Here is a 16,536-nt window from a genome sequence, read left to right as displayed (position 1 = left end):
TGCATTCGAGTCCTGATTCTGACACAAAGTGACTGTGTTGCATGGACTAATTTACTTCATCCATCAATGCCCCTAGGCAGCTCTCTCAAGCTAAAGAGATGGACTGATTTAGGAGAGAGTTCTCTTCCTAGCTAGCCCCCCTACACTGATGAAATCGCAGTTCCAGTCTAAAAAGCAACAACTAAGTTGAACTAAATTGATAGACTCTCAAGGGGAAGGGTGGACAGGAAGGGATGTGGACACACCACTGCTGATCGGGTCCATTGATTATTTTAAGAGCCTCATGCTGGTGCTAGAGAAATCATGGCAATAGAAACTGGTCTCTGGATGTATGAAGGTGGTATGTGTGGGTGTGTGGGTGTGTGTATGTGGGGGTGTGTGTGTACAGCTAGGTGGCACAATGCATAAAGTGTTGGGTCTACAGTCAGATAGATATCTTTCCAAGTTCAAATCTAGCCTCAGACACTTACTGGCTGTGTGACCTTAGGCAAGGCACTCATCCCTACTTGCCTTGGTTTCCTCATCTGTAAAATGAGCTAGACAAGGAAATGGCAAACCAGTCTAGTATCTCTACCAAGAAAACCCCAAATGGCGTCACAAAGAATCAGACAAGATTGAAAACCTTTGGGACAGAGATGTAGAGGATAGACTCTAGAGAAACAAGGTCTGAGCTCCAAGAAAGCCAAGGAGGGTGGGCACTAAAGACAAACTTCCTGAATCTGGCAGCTATTAATAGAAGTTGCCGTTGGTCCCACCGAAGAAGTCACATGCCATCATCCATTCCCCATTGAAATGACTCCTTGGGAATCTGGCCTTCCAAGATTCCAGAGCCTGTGAGAATCCCAAGCCTCCACTCCTTGTGCTCAGACTTATAGTCAAAGTTTGGCTCCTAATGTATCAGTCCCTGGAAGTTACTATGATTTACTCTGAGGGGCAGGGGGCTATTAACATGAAGGTAATGCAAGGGCAAGGATAAAGGTAGGGCAGTATGAGATGGAGACCTGAACATCTGCCTCATGGCTGTGGGGCAGCAGAAAGAGTTATGAATTCAGAGTCAAAGGGCCAGGGTTCAAATTTCATCTCTTCTGATTCCCTTGAGTCAATCACTTAACCTCTTATGGGTGGTAGTTTATTAATCCATAAGAGGAGGGGGTTGGATTGGGTGATCTCTAAGGTCCCTATGGACCTGTTGGTAACTGGGTCCACCATAGAATGGGAGAAGGGCAAACTCCCCAGATGCAAGGCTGCCTCTTCAAAGATCTCTCTCCCTGCATGACAGACAACACCAGGTTGAATGGGCGAGCCTGGCACGACTGAGAAACAGATCCATAAAGAGAGAAGCCCTTGCCAAGAGAATGCTGGCTGAGCCAAAAGAGCATGTAATTCAAAGCAACTGCCTTTTCCCAGATTCCAAGATACATGACTGTTCTTTAATTAAGAGCTATTGGGTCACCCAGACAGACCAAGATGATCCCAGTTTCATACCTTCCTCATGCACTCATGGTCAATACAGGTCACTCATGCAGTACAGAATCAGAGACCATCTGGGCTAGAAGGGAACACCTACAAAAATGAATGCCTCCTCCTATTTCCCTGAGAAATAAGTAGCTATCCAGAGGCAGCTAGGTAGTTCAGGGGATAGAACACTGGGCCTAAAGTCAAATCCAGCCTTAGTCACTGCCTAGCTATGTGACCCCAAGCGAATCATTTAACCCCTGTTGGCCTCAGTTTCCTCACCTATAAAACTGGGATAATAACAACATCTACCTTAGAGGGTCGTCATGAGGACCCAATGAAATAATATCTGAAAAGCAACCTTAAAGCACTATTATTATTAGCTATTATCACTGCAGTTTTTCCCTGTTGCTTTATGATCATGAGATCAAAAGCTAAAAAGGACCTGAAGAGTCACCTTGTCCAAACCCCTCTCATAGTACCCTCAAGGAAACTGAGGCCCAGAGAGTCACAGTTGTGACTTGCCCATGATCACATAGAGATTATAGGATCTATAATATATATTATAGGATCTATAAAGGATATAAGAAGATTATAGGATCATTGATTTAGAACAGGGAGGAACCTTAGAGACAAACTAGTCTAATCCATTTATTTTATAGACAAGGAAATGGAGATCTTGAATGGTAAAATGACTTGCTCATGGTCATACAGAGTAAGCATAAAAGGTAAAATCAGAACCCAGGTCCCTTGACTTAAGAGCTAGTTTTCTCTTTACTCTGCCACCATTTAGTCATAGGATTTATCATTGGAAGGGACCATGAGATTGACTTAAAACATCTCATTTTGCATATGAAGAAAATGAGGTACAGATAGGTTCATTGATTTATCCATAGGGAGTAAATAAAAGAGCCTGAATTTGAACCCAGACCCTTTGACTCTGCCCACAAAACAACCCACCCTCTAATATTTGAGGATAAATATCCCATTTCCTTGGAACAATCCTCCTAAGGCATTTCAAGTCTTCCCATCATCCTAGTCTCTCTCCTAAGAACAAACTCTAGGTCAATGATGTGATTTCAACAGTGTAGGGAACTTCCCTGACTCTTGGCAAACTAGTCTTCAATTTACAGTCTTAGACAGTTGTCTGTGGCACTGGATTAGGTGACCTGCCCAGGGTCACACAGCCAGTTTGTCTCAGAAGTAGGATCTGAACACAAGTCTTCCTGACTCAGAGGCCTACTTTCTCCCTACTGCACCATGCTGCCTCTCACCAACGTCCTATCTGAAATGCGGTCCCCAGAACTGAACACTGTTCCAGGTATGGCTTGACTTGGGCAGAATGCAGGGGAACTATGCCCTCCCTCCATCCTTCCACACTTTCCCTCCATTCTTCTTATGTTCCCCAGCTTCACAGAGGCATCCTCGATGATGTCCAGTTGGCTCCCCATATTCTCCTTCCTCACCCTGGGGAGAGGGTGCAGAACCAAGTGCCTAGGCAGAGTTGGAGGGCTTGTGGGGGGAGAGGGGAGAGAGAAGCAGCAGGAGGGCTGGGCCAGCCTGCAATGAGGTGGTTTATATTCCGCCTTGCATCCCTTAATCACCCCTCTGTGCTGAACAGCACAGTTCCCTTTGCTGAATAATTAAAAGGCCAACTTCATAGCCGCCTCTAATCACTTTATTATATCACAAATGCTAATGTTCTTTCAACTGGGCTATTTCCCAGAATCTTTTTTGTTATTTTTAGAATTTTAAAAAAAGTAATAACAATAATAAAAAATAATCAACATCTCCTGACCCTGCCCCAGACTGGGTACCTAGGCAACACATTGTGCCAGCCAGTCTCCTTCCTCTTCTCTCAAACCTTTTGTCTAAATTCTTAGATATTAGGAATTTGGAGGTTTTGAGGGAAAAAGTTTAATATATGGGCCCAGACACTTCAAGCCAAAGCCAGCACTGTGCCCTCCCCCAGTGCCAGGGCAGTGTCTAGCATCAGGGAATCACTGAACTGGAGAAGGGGAAGAGGTCTTAATGGTTGTCTAGAGCCATTTAAGCCCATGATGACCAGGAAGTCAAGAGTTTAAAAAGAAAGTATGGGGAGATGTTGGGCAGGGTGGTGACAAATTTGAAGGGCATTCTAGGCACAGGAGTATGGGATTCAGCATCACAAGCTCCTGGGGTTTAAGATTGGAAAGGATTTCAGAGATAACTTAGCTCAATTCTATCATTAGGTGAAAAAGAAAATGGTGGCCCAGAGAAGTTCCCTGACTTGCAAAAGAGTCTTATGTTTCAGTGGAAAGAAAACTGGCTTTGGAGTCATGGGGCCTGACTGGACTTTATGGAGTTAGTACAGTGTAGGAGGACTCTGGGTTCAAATCCTGTCTTGGATTCTCAATCCCTGTGTGACCTAGGTTAAGTACTTTCATATCTATGGGGCTTTATTTCCTCGTCTATAAAAGGAAAGGGATACAAGTGATGGTCTCTAGAGCTGGGATCCTGTACTCTCCCTCCTCATCTCTGCCTCTCACTTTTCAGCTCAGATGCCACCACATGAAGGACCACCTTTCTGGTCCCTCTCACTCCTAATGCCTTCCCTCTAATATTACTTACGTCAGCTTTGTATGTGTCTTGTACCTACCAATTTATGTACATGTCCTCCCCATTAGGATGTGAGTTCCTGGAGGTTAGGACTTGTGTTTGCGCTTTCTTTGTAGACTCAGGATTTAGTGCCATGTCTGAGATACAGTGAGCACTTACCACATGGCTGATCATATGACTAGGAAGCCTCTAGGGGCCCTTGCTGAGCTTGTCATCGCAGAGATTCCAACTCAGTAACTCTGAGTTGAGTTACGCTGTTTAATCTCTGTTTATTCATCTAAGGAGGACCCTAAGCTAAATCACCATGGACTTCTTTCCAGCTCTAAATCCCGTTAACCAATGATCTTACATGTGTCCTTCATGCTGTGTCTGGATTAACCTCCCAACCCTAGTCAACCCAATCCCCCCACTATTCACTCCTTATCTCTTGACTTCCTGGCCATCTTACAAATCCCAATCAAATGCCACCTCTTCCAGGAAGCCTTCTCTGCTCTCTCTCCACTAGGACTATAGATGGCACTTTGTCTTTACATTAATACCTCAGTCAGGCACTTAGCATACATCACTTTACATTATAGCTACTTCTATATCCCTCACATCCCCCTACCAGATTTCCAGCTGGGGCAGGGGAAGGTAAGTAGGAGTGTGTAACTTGTAAAAAATAATTGTGTGTGTGTGTGTGTGTGTGTGTGTGTGTGTATATATATATATATATATATGTATATATATATACACATATATATACACATATATATATACATACATACATATATAATATATGTTGTGTATGTATACATATATACACACACATATATAGAAATTAATTATATTCACTATATTGTTGTTCAGTTGTATCCAACTCTTCATGACCCTGTGTGGGGTTTTCTTGGAAAAGATACTAGAATGGTTTGCCATTTCCTTCTCCAGTGGCAAACAGAGGTTAAGAGACTTGTCCAGGGTCACACAGTTTGTGAGTGTCTGAGGCTCCTTGACCCCAAGTCCAGCCCTTTATCCACTGAGTCACTTACCTGTCTCTAATTATTATTTTTATTTGTTTTTTGAGGAGGAAAGAACACTAGCTTCTAACTCTCCTAATCCCAACCGTGGAAGGTTGGAAGAAGGGGGTAGTGATGGAAAAAGAAAAGAAGGAAAGAAAGAAAGACAGGAAGATGGAAAGACAGAAAGAAAGAAAGAAAGACAGAAAGAAAGAAAGAAAGAAAGAAAGAAAGAAAGAAAGAAAGAAAGAAAGAAAGAAAGAAAGAAAGAAAGAAAGAAAGAAAGAAAGAAAGAAAGGAAGGAAGGAAGGAAGAAAGAAAGACAGGAAGATGGAAAGACAGAAAGAAGGAAGGAAGGAAGGAAGGAAGGAAGGAAGGAAGGAAGGAAGGAAGGAAGGAAGGAAGGAAGGAAGGAAGGAAAGAAGGAAGGAAGGAAGGAAGACAGAAAGCATCAATAAAATATTTCTAAATGCACCAAAGTGAGCAGAAGACAGCTTGGAAGGGCACAATGTTGGTTCAATTGCATTAAATTTAATGAACACTTTAAGGAAAAAACAAGTTGTGTGGATGATGCACAGTTTCCCCTACAATCCTCCTTTTTCTGTTCTTGGTACAGTGAAATGTTCATGTTCAAGTCTGTGATAAAGAATTGACAATTGAACCAAAAAGTAGAAAGGAAAGAAGAACAGACAAGGAAAGAGTGAGATGAAGACGGAAGCAGGGGAAACTTGGGTTAAATAGACCAGCCGTGTGTTTCACTTATTGAGAAAATAAGAGATTAATGATAATTCATATTAGTCTTAACGCGTTCTCCTACTGGAAGGTAGGTAGCACCACAGCATGTAGAGCACCAGGCCTAGAGTCAGGAAGACCTGAGTTCAAACTCAACTTCAGGTGCATGCTGCCTGTGTGACCCTAGGCAAGTCACTTCACCCTGCTTGCCTCAGTTTCCTCATTTGTCAAATGAGCTGGAGAAGGAAATGACAAAGCACTCCAGGATCTTTGCCAAGAAAGCCTCGCATGGGGTCGCAAAGAGTTAGAGAGGGCTGAAAACAACTGAACCTCTTAATGGGATTCTGTAACTGTTTTAGCTACTGGATTTTGCTATGACTTGTGTAGATCTTGCACCCCACAAAAGTCCCCAGAACTTTTCTTTTGAACTGCTGGCGGGTCATGCCTAGGAGGGAGCAGTCACTGTGTGTCCTTTGTTCTCAAAGAGGACCGTGACATCAGGGAGGTGATGCCATGATATGAAAGTAGACTGAAGTGTGGGAGGGCTGTGCAAAGTCACCAGCCTCACTTTGTCCTCTGGAGCCGTCTCGGCCCAGTGGCTATAGACCAGGAGGACTGGAGGGAGCAGTCACCAATGGGAAAGAATGCCCTTAGGCTGCTTACCAGAGGAGGTAGGCTAGGACCTGAGCCTGGAAGGTTGGGTCAAATTCAGAATTCAGGAATAGCTGTAGGGTAACAGATGGATAGGGAGTCATGAAGACTCCCACTCTGCTGCTTAACAGTTGTGTGACCTTGGGCAAGTCATTTGTCTCAATTTCTTCATCTGAAAAATGAGGATAGATAGTACTATAAGTATTATCTAAGGAATGGGGGACCTGTGGTCTCAATGTGACATGTGGTCCTCTAGATCCTCGAGTGTAGCCCTTTGACTGACTCCAAACTTCATAGAACTCTAGACCTTGAGGATGTGGTTTCCCTAACCTTGACCTATCCTAAATGACTGATGGGAGGGTCAAATGAATGAAATTGTGGCCAAAGCGGGTAGGAAAGAGGGCATTCCAGATGGTGGGAACAGTATGGACAAAGATATGGTGATGGAGAATTCTCAGGCAGTTTACTGGCCTGGCTGAAGCTGACATTTTTGGTTTGGCAGGGTAAGAGTAGGGCCAGAATCTAGTGCGCCTCAAGGTTAAACCAAAGCCTCCTACTTCTGCTGTAGTCTTGCCATGTGAAAGAGCCAAGTGCCGGCAGACCCTCCATGAGGGTGGGGAGGGGGGCGCCTTCATCTCTGTTGGCCTCAGTCTTATGAAATGAATGAGATGCCCCACTCAGGGGCAAGGTCCTGCTGCTGCTGCTGCCAGGCCCTTCCTGGGGAAGGTGAAGGCCAGATGGACCATCAAAGGACAGCCTTGGTAGGGGAGCACCCAGGAGGATTTGGCCTGGGAGACCTCCCGAAGGACATGATTTGCATTTCAAACAGGGTTTGCCTTCAATTTAAATACAATTAGCATTTGCAGTAATAAGATGCTCCCTCTTTCTTCATCAGCCCCCCCAAATCGGTTCCCATTCCCTCCTTGGTTGGCCGCCCAGAATTACTCATAGGCCCAATTTACTTCCTCCGACTCCCTGGGCTCCCGTGGGAACAGTAGCACCCTCTTCTCCAGCATTTGGTCTGGCTTCCTGCCTTGCTCTCCCTCCGCTCTTGGTGTCTCTCGGGTTTTCTCTGTCTCTGCCTTTTTTCTCCCCCTTGTGACTTCTTTAAATCCACTTTTCTCTCTTTTCCTTAGTTTTTCCAGGCTGAATTTCCTGTTTATTTCTCTTCTCCCTCTGTCCCTCCTGTGTTTCCATCTCTGTCTCTCTCACACACACACATATACACACATCCACACACACACATTCACATACATACACACACACACCCCTCTTCACTGCTGACATAAATTTCCCTTCTATATCTCCCACCCCAGTCCTGTGGTCTCCTCCTGGGACCAGTTAACCACAGTCACTCCTACATATATCTTAGATTTTTTCTCCCCCACCTCCCCACAACCCTTATGTCACCCCAAGTGTCTAGAACAGCCCTGTACATACAGTAGGTGCTCAGTAAATAGATTGCCTTACTTCTTTTTCAAATACACAGCACAATCTACCCTCAATGCCCCCCCACACACACACACACACAGTCTCATCTCTCACAAAACACATATCCAACCCATTTCCCCTAAAAGCATGTTCAGCCCCAAAATACACTGTTCTCCTTTCCGCCATGGCCTGATTTCGACTGCATTCCCCCAAAAGTCTTCAGGCCCTGTGAGGCAAGTTGGGATGACGAAAAGAACACTGGGTTCAAATCCCATTTCTGAGGCTTAGCATTTGCATGGCCACAGACAAGTCACTTGACCCACATGGGCCCTACTGTCCTCATCTACACAAGATAGTCTCTCCTCCTGCCCATTCCCTTCCTCTGGATAGTCAGGGTCTTCTTGGAAACTTGTCAGTCTTCCTTTAGGTCATATAGTATATTCCAGAGGACTTCAGAGGCTACAAAGAACTTTCAAGAATCTGAATCTAGAGTCCCTTCTCCCTGGACCTCAGTTTCCCCATCTGTAAAATGAGAGGGTTGGATTAAATGCCTCTGAGATCCCTTCCAAATCTAGAGCTATGATCTCTTAGTCTATTTTGGAGGGAAGTGAGATACAATGCATTGAGTTTTCCTTTCCTCCCAAACAAGGTATGAGGGAATGAGCCAGACTCCAGACCAGAACTCAGAAGAGACTGACCCACCCTCCTAAGCCCAGACAGCAGACACCCCAGTCCTGGCCTGCTCTTCTGTCTCAGGGATACTCCTTCTTCCCAGCCCTCTTCTTCTCCCCTAAGACAGAGACCCCCAAGCCCAGACACCCAAGGCAAATGGGAGGGCACGCATGCAGTGGAATTTGCTCGCTGGGTCTTCTGGCTCTCCGCACTCCATTCCTGAGGCTCTGTGTGGTCTCCCCCCTGTTCCCCCAATGATCTCTCTGAACCCGTCCATCTCAGCCGCTCTTCCAAGACTGTTTGTCAGAGCCTAGAAGCACTCTGCTGACTTGTAATTATTTTTACTGTGGTTCTTTGTCTCCACTAATCCTTTGAAAGAAGCTTTACTGAACAGCTGAAATATTATGAAGCTATAAAATCTTTGTAATATTTATAAATCCCTTAAGACATCATGAAGAAAAAAAAAACCTCCCCACAGAGTTCATCTAACATAATTACATATACATTTCCCTCTGATTAATAAAAAATGATCACTTCCTTATGGAAAGATAGACTGAGCTCTCTTTGCTCTAGCCCCCCCTCCTTTCCCTTGCCCTTGCTCCCCCCTCCTCCCCTTTTGGGCTTAGATCTTTCTCCTCTCTCCTCTGCAGAGAAAGGTGTCAGAAAGTGTAAGGGCTTGGCCCATCCTAACAGGACCTCTCTCCCCTGAGCTCCTGCTACCTGCAGATAAACAGGGACCAAATTCCAGGAGCAACAAACCTTTGTTCCCCCAAGACATAGGACCCCCTTGTGGGGAAGGGGATTTAGGGGCTCATCAGTGAGGCAGAGGAGCCAGCCACCTACATAGCAAGCTGTCCATATGAGCCTTTTGGGAGCCTGGAATTCCTAGGCTCCAGGGATAGAAATAATTTTAGTCTGTGAGGCAGGCACTGAGTATGTACAGTGGGCAGGGCATTGAGGTTGGAATCAGAGAATCTGCTTTCAGATCCTGCTGCAGAGTCAGATGCTACTGCATGGGGAGCCAGGAAGTCCTGCCTTAGAGACTTACCAGCTACGTCCTTGTGCAGCCTCAGTATCCTAGTCTGTAAAACAGGTATAATGAAACCTCTAGCTCCCAGAACTTTTGTAAGGGTCAAATGAGATGGTGTGTGTAAAGCACTTTATAAGGTGTTAGATAAACATTAGCAATAGTGATTACTGGCCATGTGACCTTGGTCAAGTCCCTTAGTAGACAAAGGTCTACTCTATGGTCCACTCCATTTCCTCAAATGTAAAAGGAGGCTGTTGGACCACATGGCTGCTGAGGTCCCCTCCAGTCTTATGTTCTTGGCTCAGTCTCCTCATTCTGCAGAAGGTGGACCCAAGGACCAGGAAGATTAAATGACCAGCCCCTAGTCACACAGGTAGTGAGTTCTGGAACCAACATTCTAACTCAAATACATGGCTAGTTCTCTCCTACCCTTCAAGCAATCCTAGCCCTAGAGCTTGCAGTGAGCTTAGAAGTTATTTTTCCTCCTAGGACCTGCAGCAAATCTTTTTCCTTCCCCTCATCTGTAAAACAAGGTCCCTTCCAGCTCTAGGGTTAAGATCTCCCAGTTATTGGCACCTGATCCCTTGGATCCAGCCTTACCTTTTCAAGTGTTTTGAAATCAAGGCTCCCCATCCCTCCCTATGAGTCACAGGCAAGCTCCTGACTGTGCATGAGGGCATCAGACCCTTTCCTCTCTGCTAGGGAGAGTTCAGAGCAGCTGAAGACAGCTTGGCTCTGCTCCCTCCCCACACTAACCTCTGTACCTGGAAAAATTTCAGTATCATGATAATGCATTGGGAGAGCAGGACCCCAGGAGGCTACCAGGAGGAATCACAGGTGTGGTAAGTGGAGCCCAGGAGAAGCCAGAAGGGACTTCCGAGGCCACCCAGTCCAATCCCTTCATTTTACAGAGGAGGAAATTGAGGCCTATGGGAGTGAAATGACTTGACCAAGGTTACTCAGGCAGGAAGACAAGTCCTGTGCCTCCCAGATCTCTCTTCTTTCCCACTGTGCCTCCCAGATCGTCTTTAGAGGGAGGCAAAGAGAGGGTAAAGGCTAGGCCTGAGCTGCGGCTTCCAGAGCTTTTCATTCCACTCCCCAGTTCTGAGCAAATACAATCTCCTCTTACCTCCCCCCTCTCCCTCTTCCTTTCTTTGTACCTCCTTCACTCCCCTTCTTTTCCTAACCACCGCCCTCTCATCCCCCCATAAACCTAGAAAAATTTTAATTGTGAAATCAGAATCAGCAAATTGTTATTGCCGACTGAGGACAAAGTGAGTGACAAGTTTCAGATAGATGGGGTTGTGGGCATAACTAGGGTGAGGACAGGCTGGGGACTGAGACCACAGTTGAAATGAGATGTTAAGGTCAGGGGCAGAGGGGTGATCATGTCAGGGTTGGAATTGGAGGTTGGAGGAGTGCAATGAGATGATGATTAAAGATGAGGGTAAGGGTGAGGGGGGACCATCAGGCCTGGGAGGATGAGTTCTGCCTTGGGGGGAGGTCAGGATTAAAGGAATAAGGTCAGGTTTGTGATGATATTCAGGTTTGGATGAGAGGATGGGTGAAGAACTGGTGGAATAAGGCCAGGGTTAGAAAAGAGGACAGAACCAGGAAGATAAGATCAGCTTTGGACTGGTGGGATTGGATCTGTATTGCTGGGATGACGTCCAGGTTGGAGCCAAGGTCCGATTCGAAGGGTTAGGAGGCTTTCAGTGAACTTAGGGCTGAGGAAAGACAAGGTCAGGACAGGAAATGTATGGTTGAGGTTGGGAAGACAAGATCAAGGTAGGGGTATGGTACAGGAAACCACCATGAGAAGCAGAGAGGGAGGCCCTCTGGGCACCTTACTGCCTGTGGACAGACCCTCAACTCCCTCTGGGGATGACCTCAGGTTAGAATTGAAGCTGCCTGAGCTCAACAAAGAAGGTCTCTAGCTGACCTCCTGCTGCCTCAAGCTCCCTCCCATCAGGATCAGTTGGACCCAGGAGATGGGGGGGATCAAAGAGGAGGAGGAGGAGGAGACACATAAGAAACAGGGCTAAAGGGAGAGAAAAAAAAGAAAGGAGTGAAATAAGGAAGAGAGAAAAATAACCTCATTCTACTTACCATCAAGCTGTTCTTTGTGCCGCCTCTGTTGTGCCAACCTGCAGGGTAGCACATCGACTGGCAATTTTATAGTGCTGCTGACAATGAGGGCAAATAAGCCCATTCCAAGTTTAGACAATAGATGTAAGGTGGTAAAAGTGTGGTAACTGGAGCCCAGGAGAATCTCTGGCATCTCATCTGTGCAGGAGTTGGGATCTGCCCAACAACAAAGCTGGAGCTGAACATCAGTCAAGGGCTGCCCTTGAGAAATGCCCCCTCCCAAAGAGTACCAACTGGGCACTCAGAAAGTCATGGCGGACAAGTGGGTTCATGGTGGGCATGCTGTGCCTCTAGCATAAAATTGAAAAGGAACTCTAAAGATAGATTCTACCAGACAGGATGATCTCCTGAAGATGAATTCTACTGGACCACAAAGTCTTTGACTTCATGGGGGTTACATCTGATGTTTCTTTGGGATCCCCCATTGCCTTAATCCACTATTGCTAGTATTCAATAAATACTGGTCAACTGGATAAAAGGAGAGAAAGAAGGCAATTCTGGCTTCCCTGCCTGCTTTTCTTCATATTTGCTGTTCCATTTCCCATGTCCACAATTTTTAAATGGCTGTGCTACACACCTTCCTTAACTCCATCTCTTAAAAACTCTTGTTTTCATCCAAACACTCCCTTCTACATCAGGGTTTCTTCACATCTTTTTGCATGCTATGGCCCTCTTTGGAAGTCCAATGAAAACTTGTAGACCCCTTCTCAGAATGATATTTTTAGGTGCATAAAACAAAATACATCATATTACAAAGAACATCAAATACTGTAAGTCCTAAGTTTGTGGCCCCCAGGTTAAGGACCCCTCTTCTATAGGAAGCCTTTCTTGACACCCTCCCCAAGCAGCTAGTACTCCTCTCTCCAAATTCGCCTTGTGTTTATTTTATGTATATTAATTCAGGTGGGCAGCTAGGTGGTGCAGTGGATAGAGCACCAAACCTGGAGTCAGGAAGACTCGTCTTTCTGAGTTCAAATCCTGTCTTAGACACTTACTAACTGTGTGACCCTGGGCACATCCCGTAACCCTATTTGCCTCAGCTTTCTCATCTGTAAAATGAGCTGGTGAAGGAAATGGTAAATCATTACCAAGAAAACCCCACATGGGGTCTCAAAGAGTTGGACATGACTGATAAACAACTAAACAACAAAAATATTGATTTATTTATATCTCGTTTCCGTCAAATAGAAAGTGAATTCTTTGAGGACAGGGATCTCAGTGCCCATCACCATACCTGGCATAGATAGAGAGGCTGTTTGCTGAGTGAATGATTGCTTCAGACAGCTCACAGTCCAGACACCCTCCCTTCCAGCAGATGCTGTCCACACCAAGTTAAGAAATGGTACCCATGTTCCAGAAATGCCTCCCACAGAGATGCCAAGTTGAATTGGCATGATCTCCTTGGGTTCCTCAAATGCTTTCTCAGAACCACCAAGGGCTTGAGGTCTAAGGACTAGAAAGGAAAAATCACTGCCTCTGGAGTCAAAGGACGTGGGTTAAGATGACTGTAGACGTCATTTTATTTCCCCGGATCTCTGTTTCCTCATCTATAAAATGGGCAAGTTGGAGTAAAAGACAAGGTCTATGAAAACTTTGAGAGCAGGGATATCTTTTTGCCTTTCTTTGTGTCCCTACCATTGAGCACAGTCCATGGCACACAGGAAGGACTTAATCAATGCTTGTTGACTGACTGACTGACTAACTCTTACAGCCCTAGATCCATGCGACTGTGAGCCTAGTATGTGTACTCAGCACTGGGGATCTAAAGGAAAAGGAAACATGGGTCCCTGCCCTCAGAGGTCTTAGATTGTGATGAAGGTTCCTCTGTTTCCTGAAGAATCAGGAAAGAGACAGGACAGGCAGATGCAGGGACCATTTGCCAGTATCACCACCTACGACTATGTGCCCTTCTAGAGAGACAAAGTCCTTTACATGCATTAAAACCCATCTGATCCTCTCAAGAATACTTTGAAGAAGTAGAAAGAACATTGAATTGAAGGCAGAGGTCCTGGGTTCAAATCCTGACTAGCTTGGATTAGTCATTTATCTCTAAGTCCCAGTTTGTACACCTGAAAAATCAGCCTGGGTGAGTGCAGGTTGGTGCAGAGGAAAGTGTGCTGTAAGTTAAAGGACCTGAGCTCAAATTCCAGTTCCACCACCTCCTGCCTATAGTTAGCTGACTCCCTTGGGCCTTGGTTTCCTCATTTGTAAGATGAAGGGGCTGGATCATCCACTGACCTCCAAAGCTCCTTTTAGCTCTAGCTCTCTGATCCCTGATTGTCTCTGGCCAAGAAGGCTGTTTGGGGGACGCCTGGTCAGATCCTTTGCCAGGGAAAACATAACTCAGATTAGGGTCTGACCACGTCCCCAGGAATGTGAGGGCTTAACTGTCCCATGGGGGGAGCATCAAGTCCCACAAAGCTTGGGGAAGATCAGTGAGCACTGTGGTCCAGAGCTTGCCTTTGATGATGCCACACAAAAGATTTGATGCAGTTGGGATTCAGACTGGAAGATAAGCCAGAGCCTCCATCCTGGTGGCCTCAGGCTCAAGGGTGGGGACAGAGGCTTACAGGGGCTTTTTCAGGTGGCCATGAAAAGTGGCAGTAACGTTCCACCCATCCCAGGGGAGAAGTGTAACTGAGTGTAACTATGTCAGCTCTGTTCATTCTTCAAGGCCCATCTTCCCATCATCTCCAGAAAGTCTTTCTGATTCCTCCTGGAAGCTCAGCCTAAATACTACCTTTACCAGAAGGCTTTTCCCAATCCCCACCCCACTCCAAATGCTGGTACCTCCCCTAACAAATAATCTGGAATCTATTTTTATACCTATATATTTGCAGGTCTCCCCAAAGAATGTAAACACCTTGAAGGCAAGGCCTATTTCAAAGATGATACATCAGACACTGGTAGGGACTTCAGCAAACATACTTTTACAGATGAGAAAACTGAGGTCTGGGGAAGTTAAGTGACTTTTCCAAAGTAACACCAGCAGTATCATCAGCAGGAGATGAACTCTGGCCTTCTGACTTCCAAACCAGACCTATCTCCATTTTCCTCTACTGCTTTTCTTTCTTAACTATTTTTCCTTTATCTCCCTACGTAGCAAAGTGCTTAACACATAGCAGTGTCTTTAAAAAATGCTTGTTGATTTACAGGCAAAAATGATACAGTCCCTGCCCTCATTGAGTGATAAGAAGCTACCCTCCTATAGCAAAGATTGGTTGAATTGAGACTAAATCCAAGTCCAGAAAAACCTGGGATGGCAGGATGCATGTCAAGTCAAAAAGCACCTACTATGTGCTAGGCACTGGGTGCACAAAGAAAAACAAAAATGCGTCCCTGTTCTCAAGGGCTCACAATTCACTGGGGGAGAAAAAGTGCAAGCAGCAGTTTACAAACAGGAGAAATACCAGCTAAATGGAGATGATCCCAGAGGGAAGGTCAAAGAGGACTGGGAGCAGTAGAGAGGACTGTCTATTATGTTCAGGACACTGTGCTAGGCACCATGGGGAGAGAAATGATAGCTATTATTAGTATTAGGAAGAAAGCAATCCCAACTCACAAAACAAGTTCAAATAATAGTCATAATAGCTGGCATTCGATAGCAATTTAAGGTTTGCAAAGTACTTGGCATATGTTAACTCAGCTGGTCTTCACAAAAACCCTAGAGTTATTATTATTAATAATATTGATTATTAATGCTAATAATATTAACAATGGGTATTGGTTACTATTAGTCAATAATTATCTCTTATTAATAATAAGTACTCTTAGTATTCTTATTGTACAGATGGGAAAACTGAGGCTAACCCAGGGACTTGCCCAGGAGCACACAACCAGTGAGAGTCTGAGATAGGATTGGAATATCAGATAATATTTGATTCCAAGTCCTGCCCCTAAAATATACACATCGTGAATGTAAAGGACGAGAGTCTGTAGCAGTTGGGGGGAGGGGAAAGGCACCATAGAATCTGAGAGCTAAAGGGGGCCTCCCTGGCTGACCCTATGTCTAGTGTCCATGACCACCCCCAAGGGAATGCTATTTTAAACTTGCATAAATGTTGTTGTTGCATTCCCTTGTATTGAGTCCAAATCTGCCTTTTCAGCTCCAAGGTATCATTATGAATACCAACATTAGGGCAGATGCCCAACTGGGTTGACTCTTACAGCTCAGGGAAACTGAGACACTGAGAAACCAAGTGACTTTCCTGAAGGTCTGGCATGTGGCAGCTAGGTGGCCCACTGGGTAGAGCATAGGTACTGGAGTCAGGAAGACCTGAGTTCAAATCTTGTCTCAGACTCATCCTAGCTGTGTGACTCTGGAGAAGTCACTTAACTTTGTTTGCCTCAGTTTCCTCATCTGCCAAATGAGCTGGCAAACTGCTTCAGTATCTCTGCCAGGAAAACCCGAAATGGGATCACAAAACTGAACAACAAATAAAGGTCACATAAGGAGTATCACAGAAAGGAAACCAACCCACATCCCCTGATTTCAGAACCAGAGCCCTATCCACTTACTTGTACCTTCTCTGTTTTTTGTCTTTCTCTCAAGCTCAAGAGATCCAGCAACCTGCAAGTGCATACCCCTCCACATGGCATGCTCAGAATGGTGTCGGAAAGGTTGTCAATTCATGACGAGTTTCTCTCTAACAGTGAATTGGCCACTTTCTTGTGTTCATTCAATAAGCAATTATTAAAAGCTGCTAGGCTCTGGAGGTACACAGACAAAAATAAAAGTCTCTTCCCTCAGGGGGCTTATACTCTAAGGAAGGAAACAGGAAGTACATAAAAATAGAGGGAAATTAAAGACATGTTGCTTGTTTT

The 16,536-nt window shown here is 45.3% G+C and overlaps 1 protein-coding gene across 2 annotated transcripts in view; it reads right to left on the bottom strand.

Annotated features, from left to right (window-relative positions):
- Window positions 1–16,536, bottom strand: part of MYL10 (myosin light chain 10) — a 41,908-nt gene that overhangs the window by 18,350 nt on the left and 7,022 nt on the right. The window contains exon 2 of one of the 2 annotated variants that reach the window (XM_072640320.1): window positions 11,674–11,868. The exons of the other annotated variant lie outside the window; for it this stretch is intronic. Within the exon in view, the coding sequence (XP_072496421.1) occupies window positions 11,674–11,727 (54 nt within the window). The 5' untranslated portion in view covers window positions 11,728–11,868. The remainder of the gene's footprint in view (window positions 1–11,673; window positions 11,869–16,536) is intronic. 2 annotated transcript variants of the gene reach the window in all.

This window comes from Notamacropus eugenii, chromosome 2 (assembly GCF_028372415.1).
Source record: "Notamacropus eugenii isolate mMacEug1 chromosome 2, mMacEug1.pri_v2, whole genome shotgun sequence".
NCBI classification, from domain to species: Eukaryota; Metazoa; Chordata; class Mammalia; order Diprotodontia; family Macropodidae; genus Notamacropus; species Notamacropus eugenii.
This window is presented reverse-complemented; position numbering and strand designations above follow the sequence as displayed.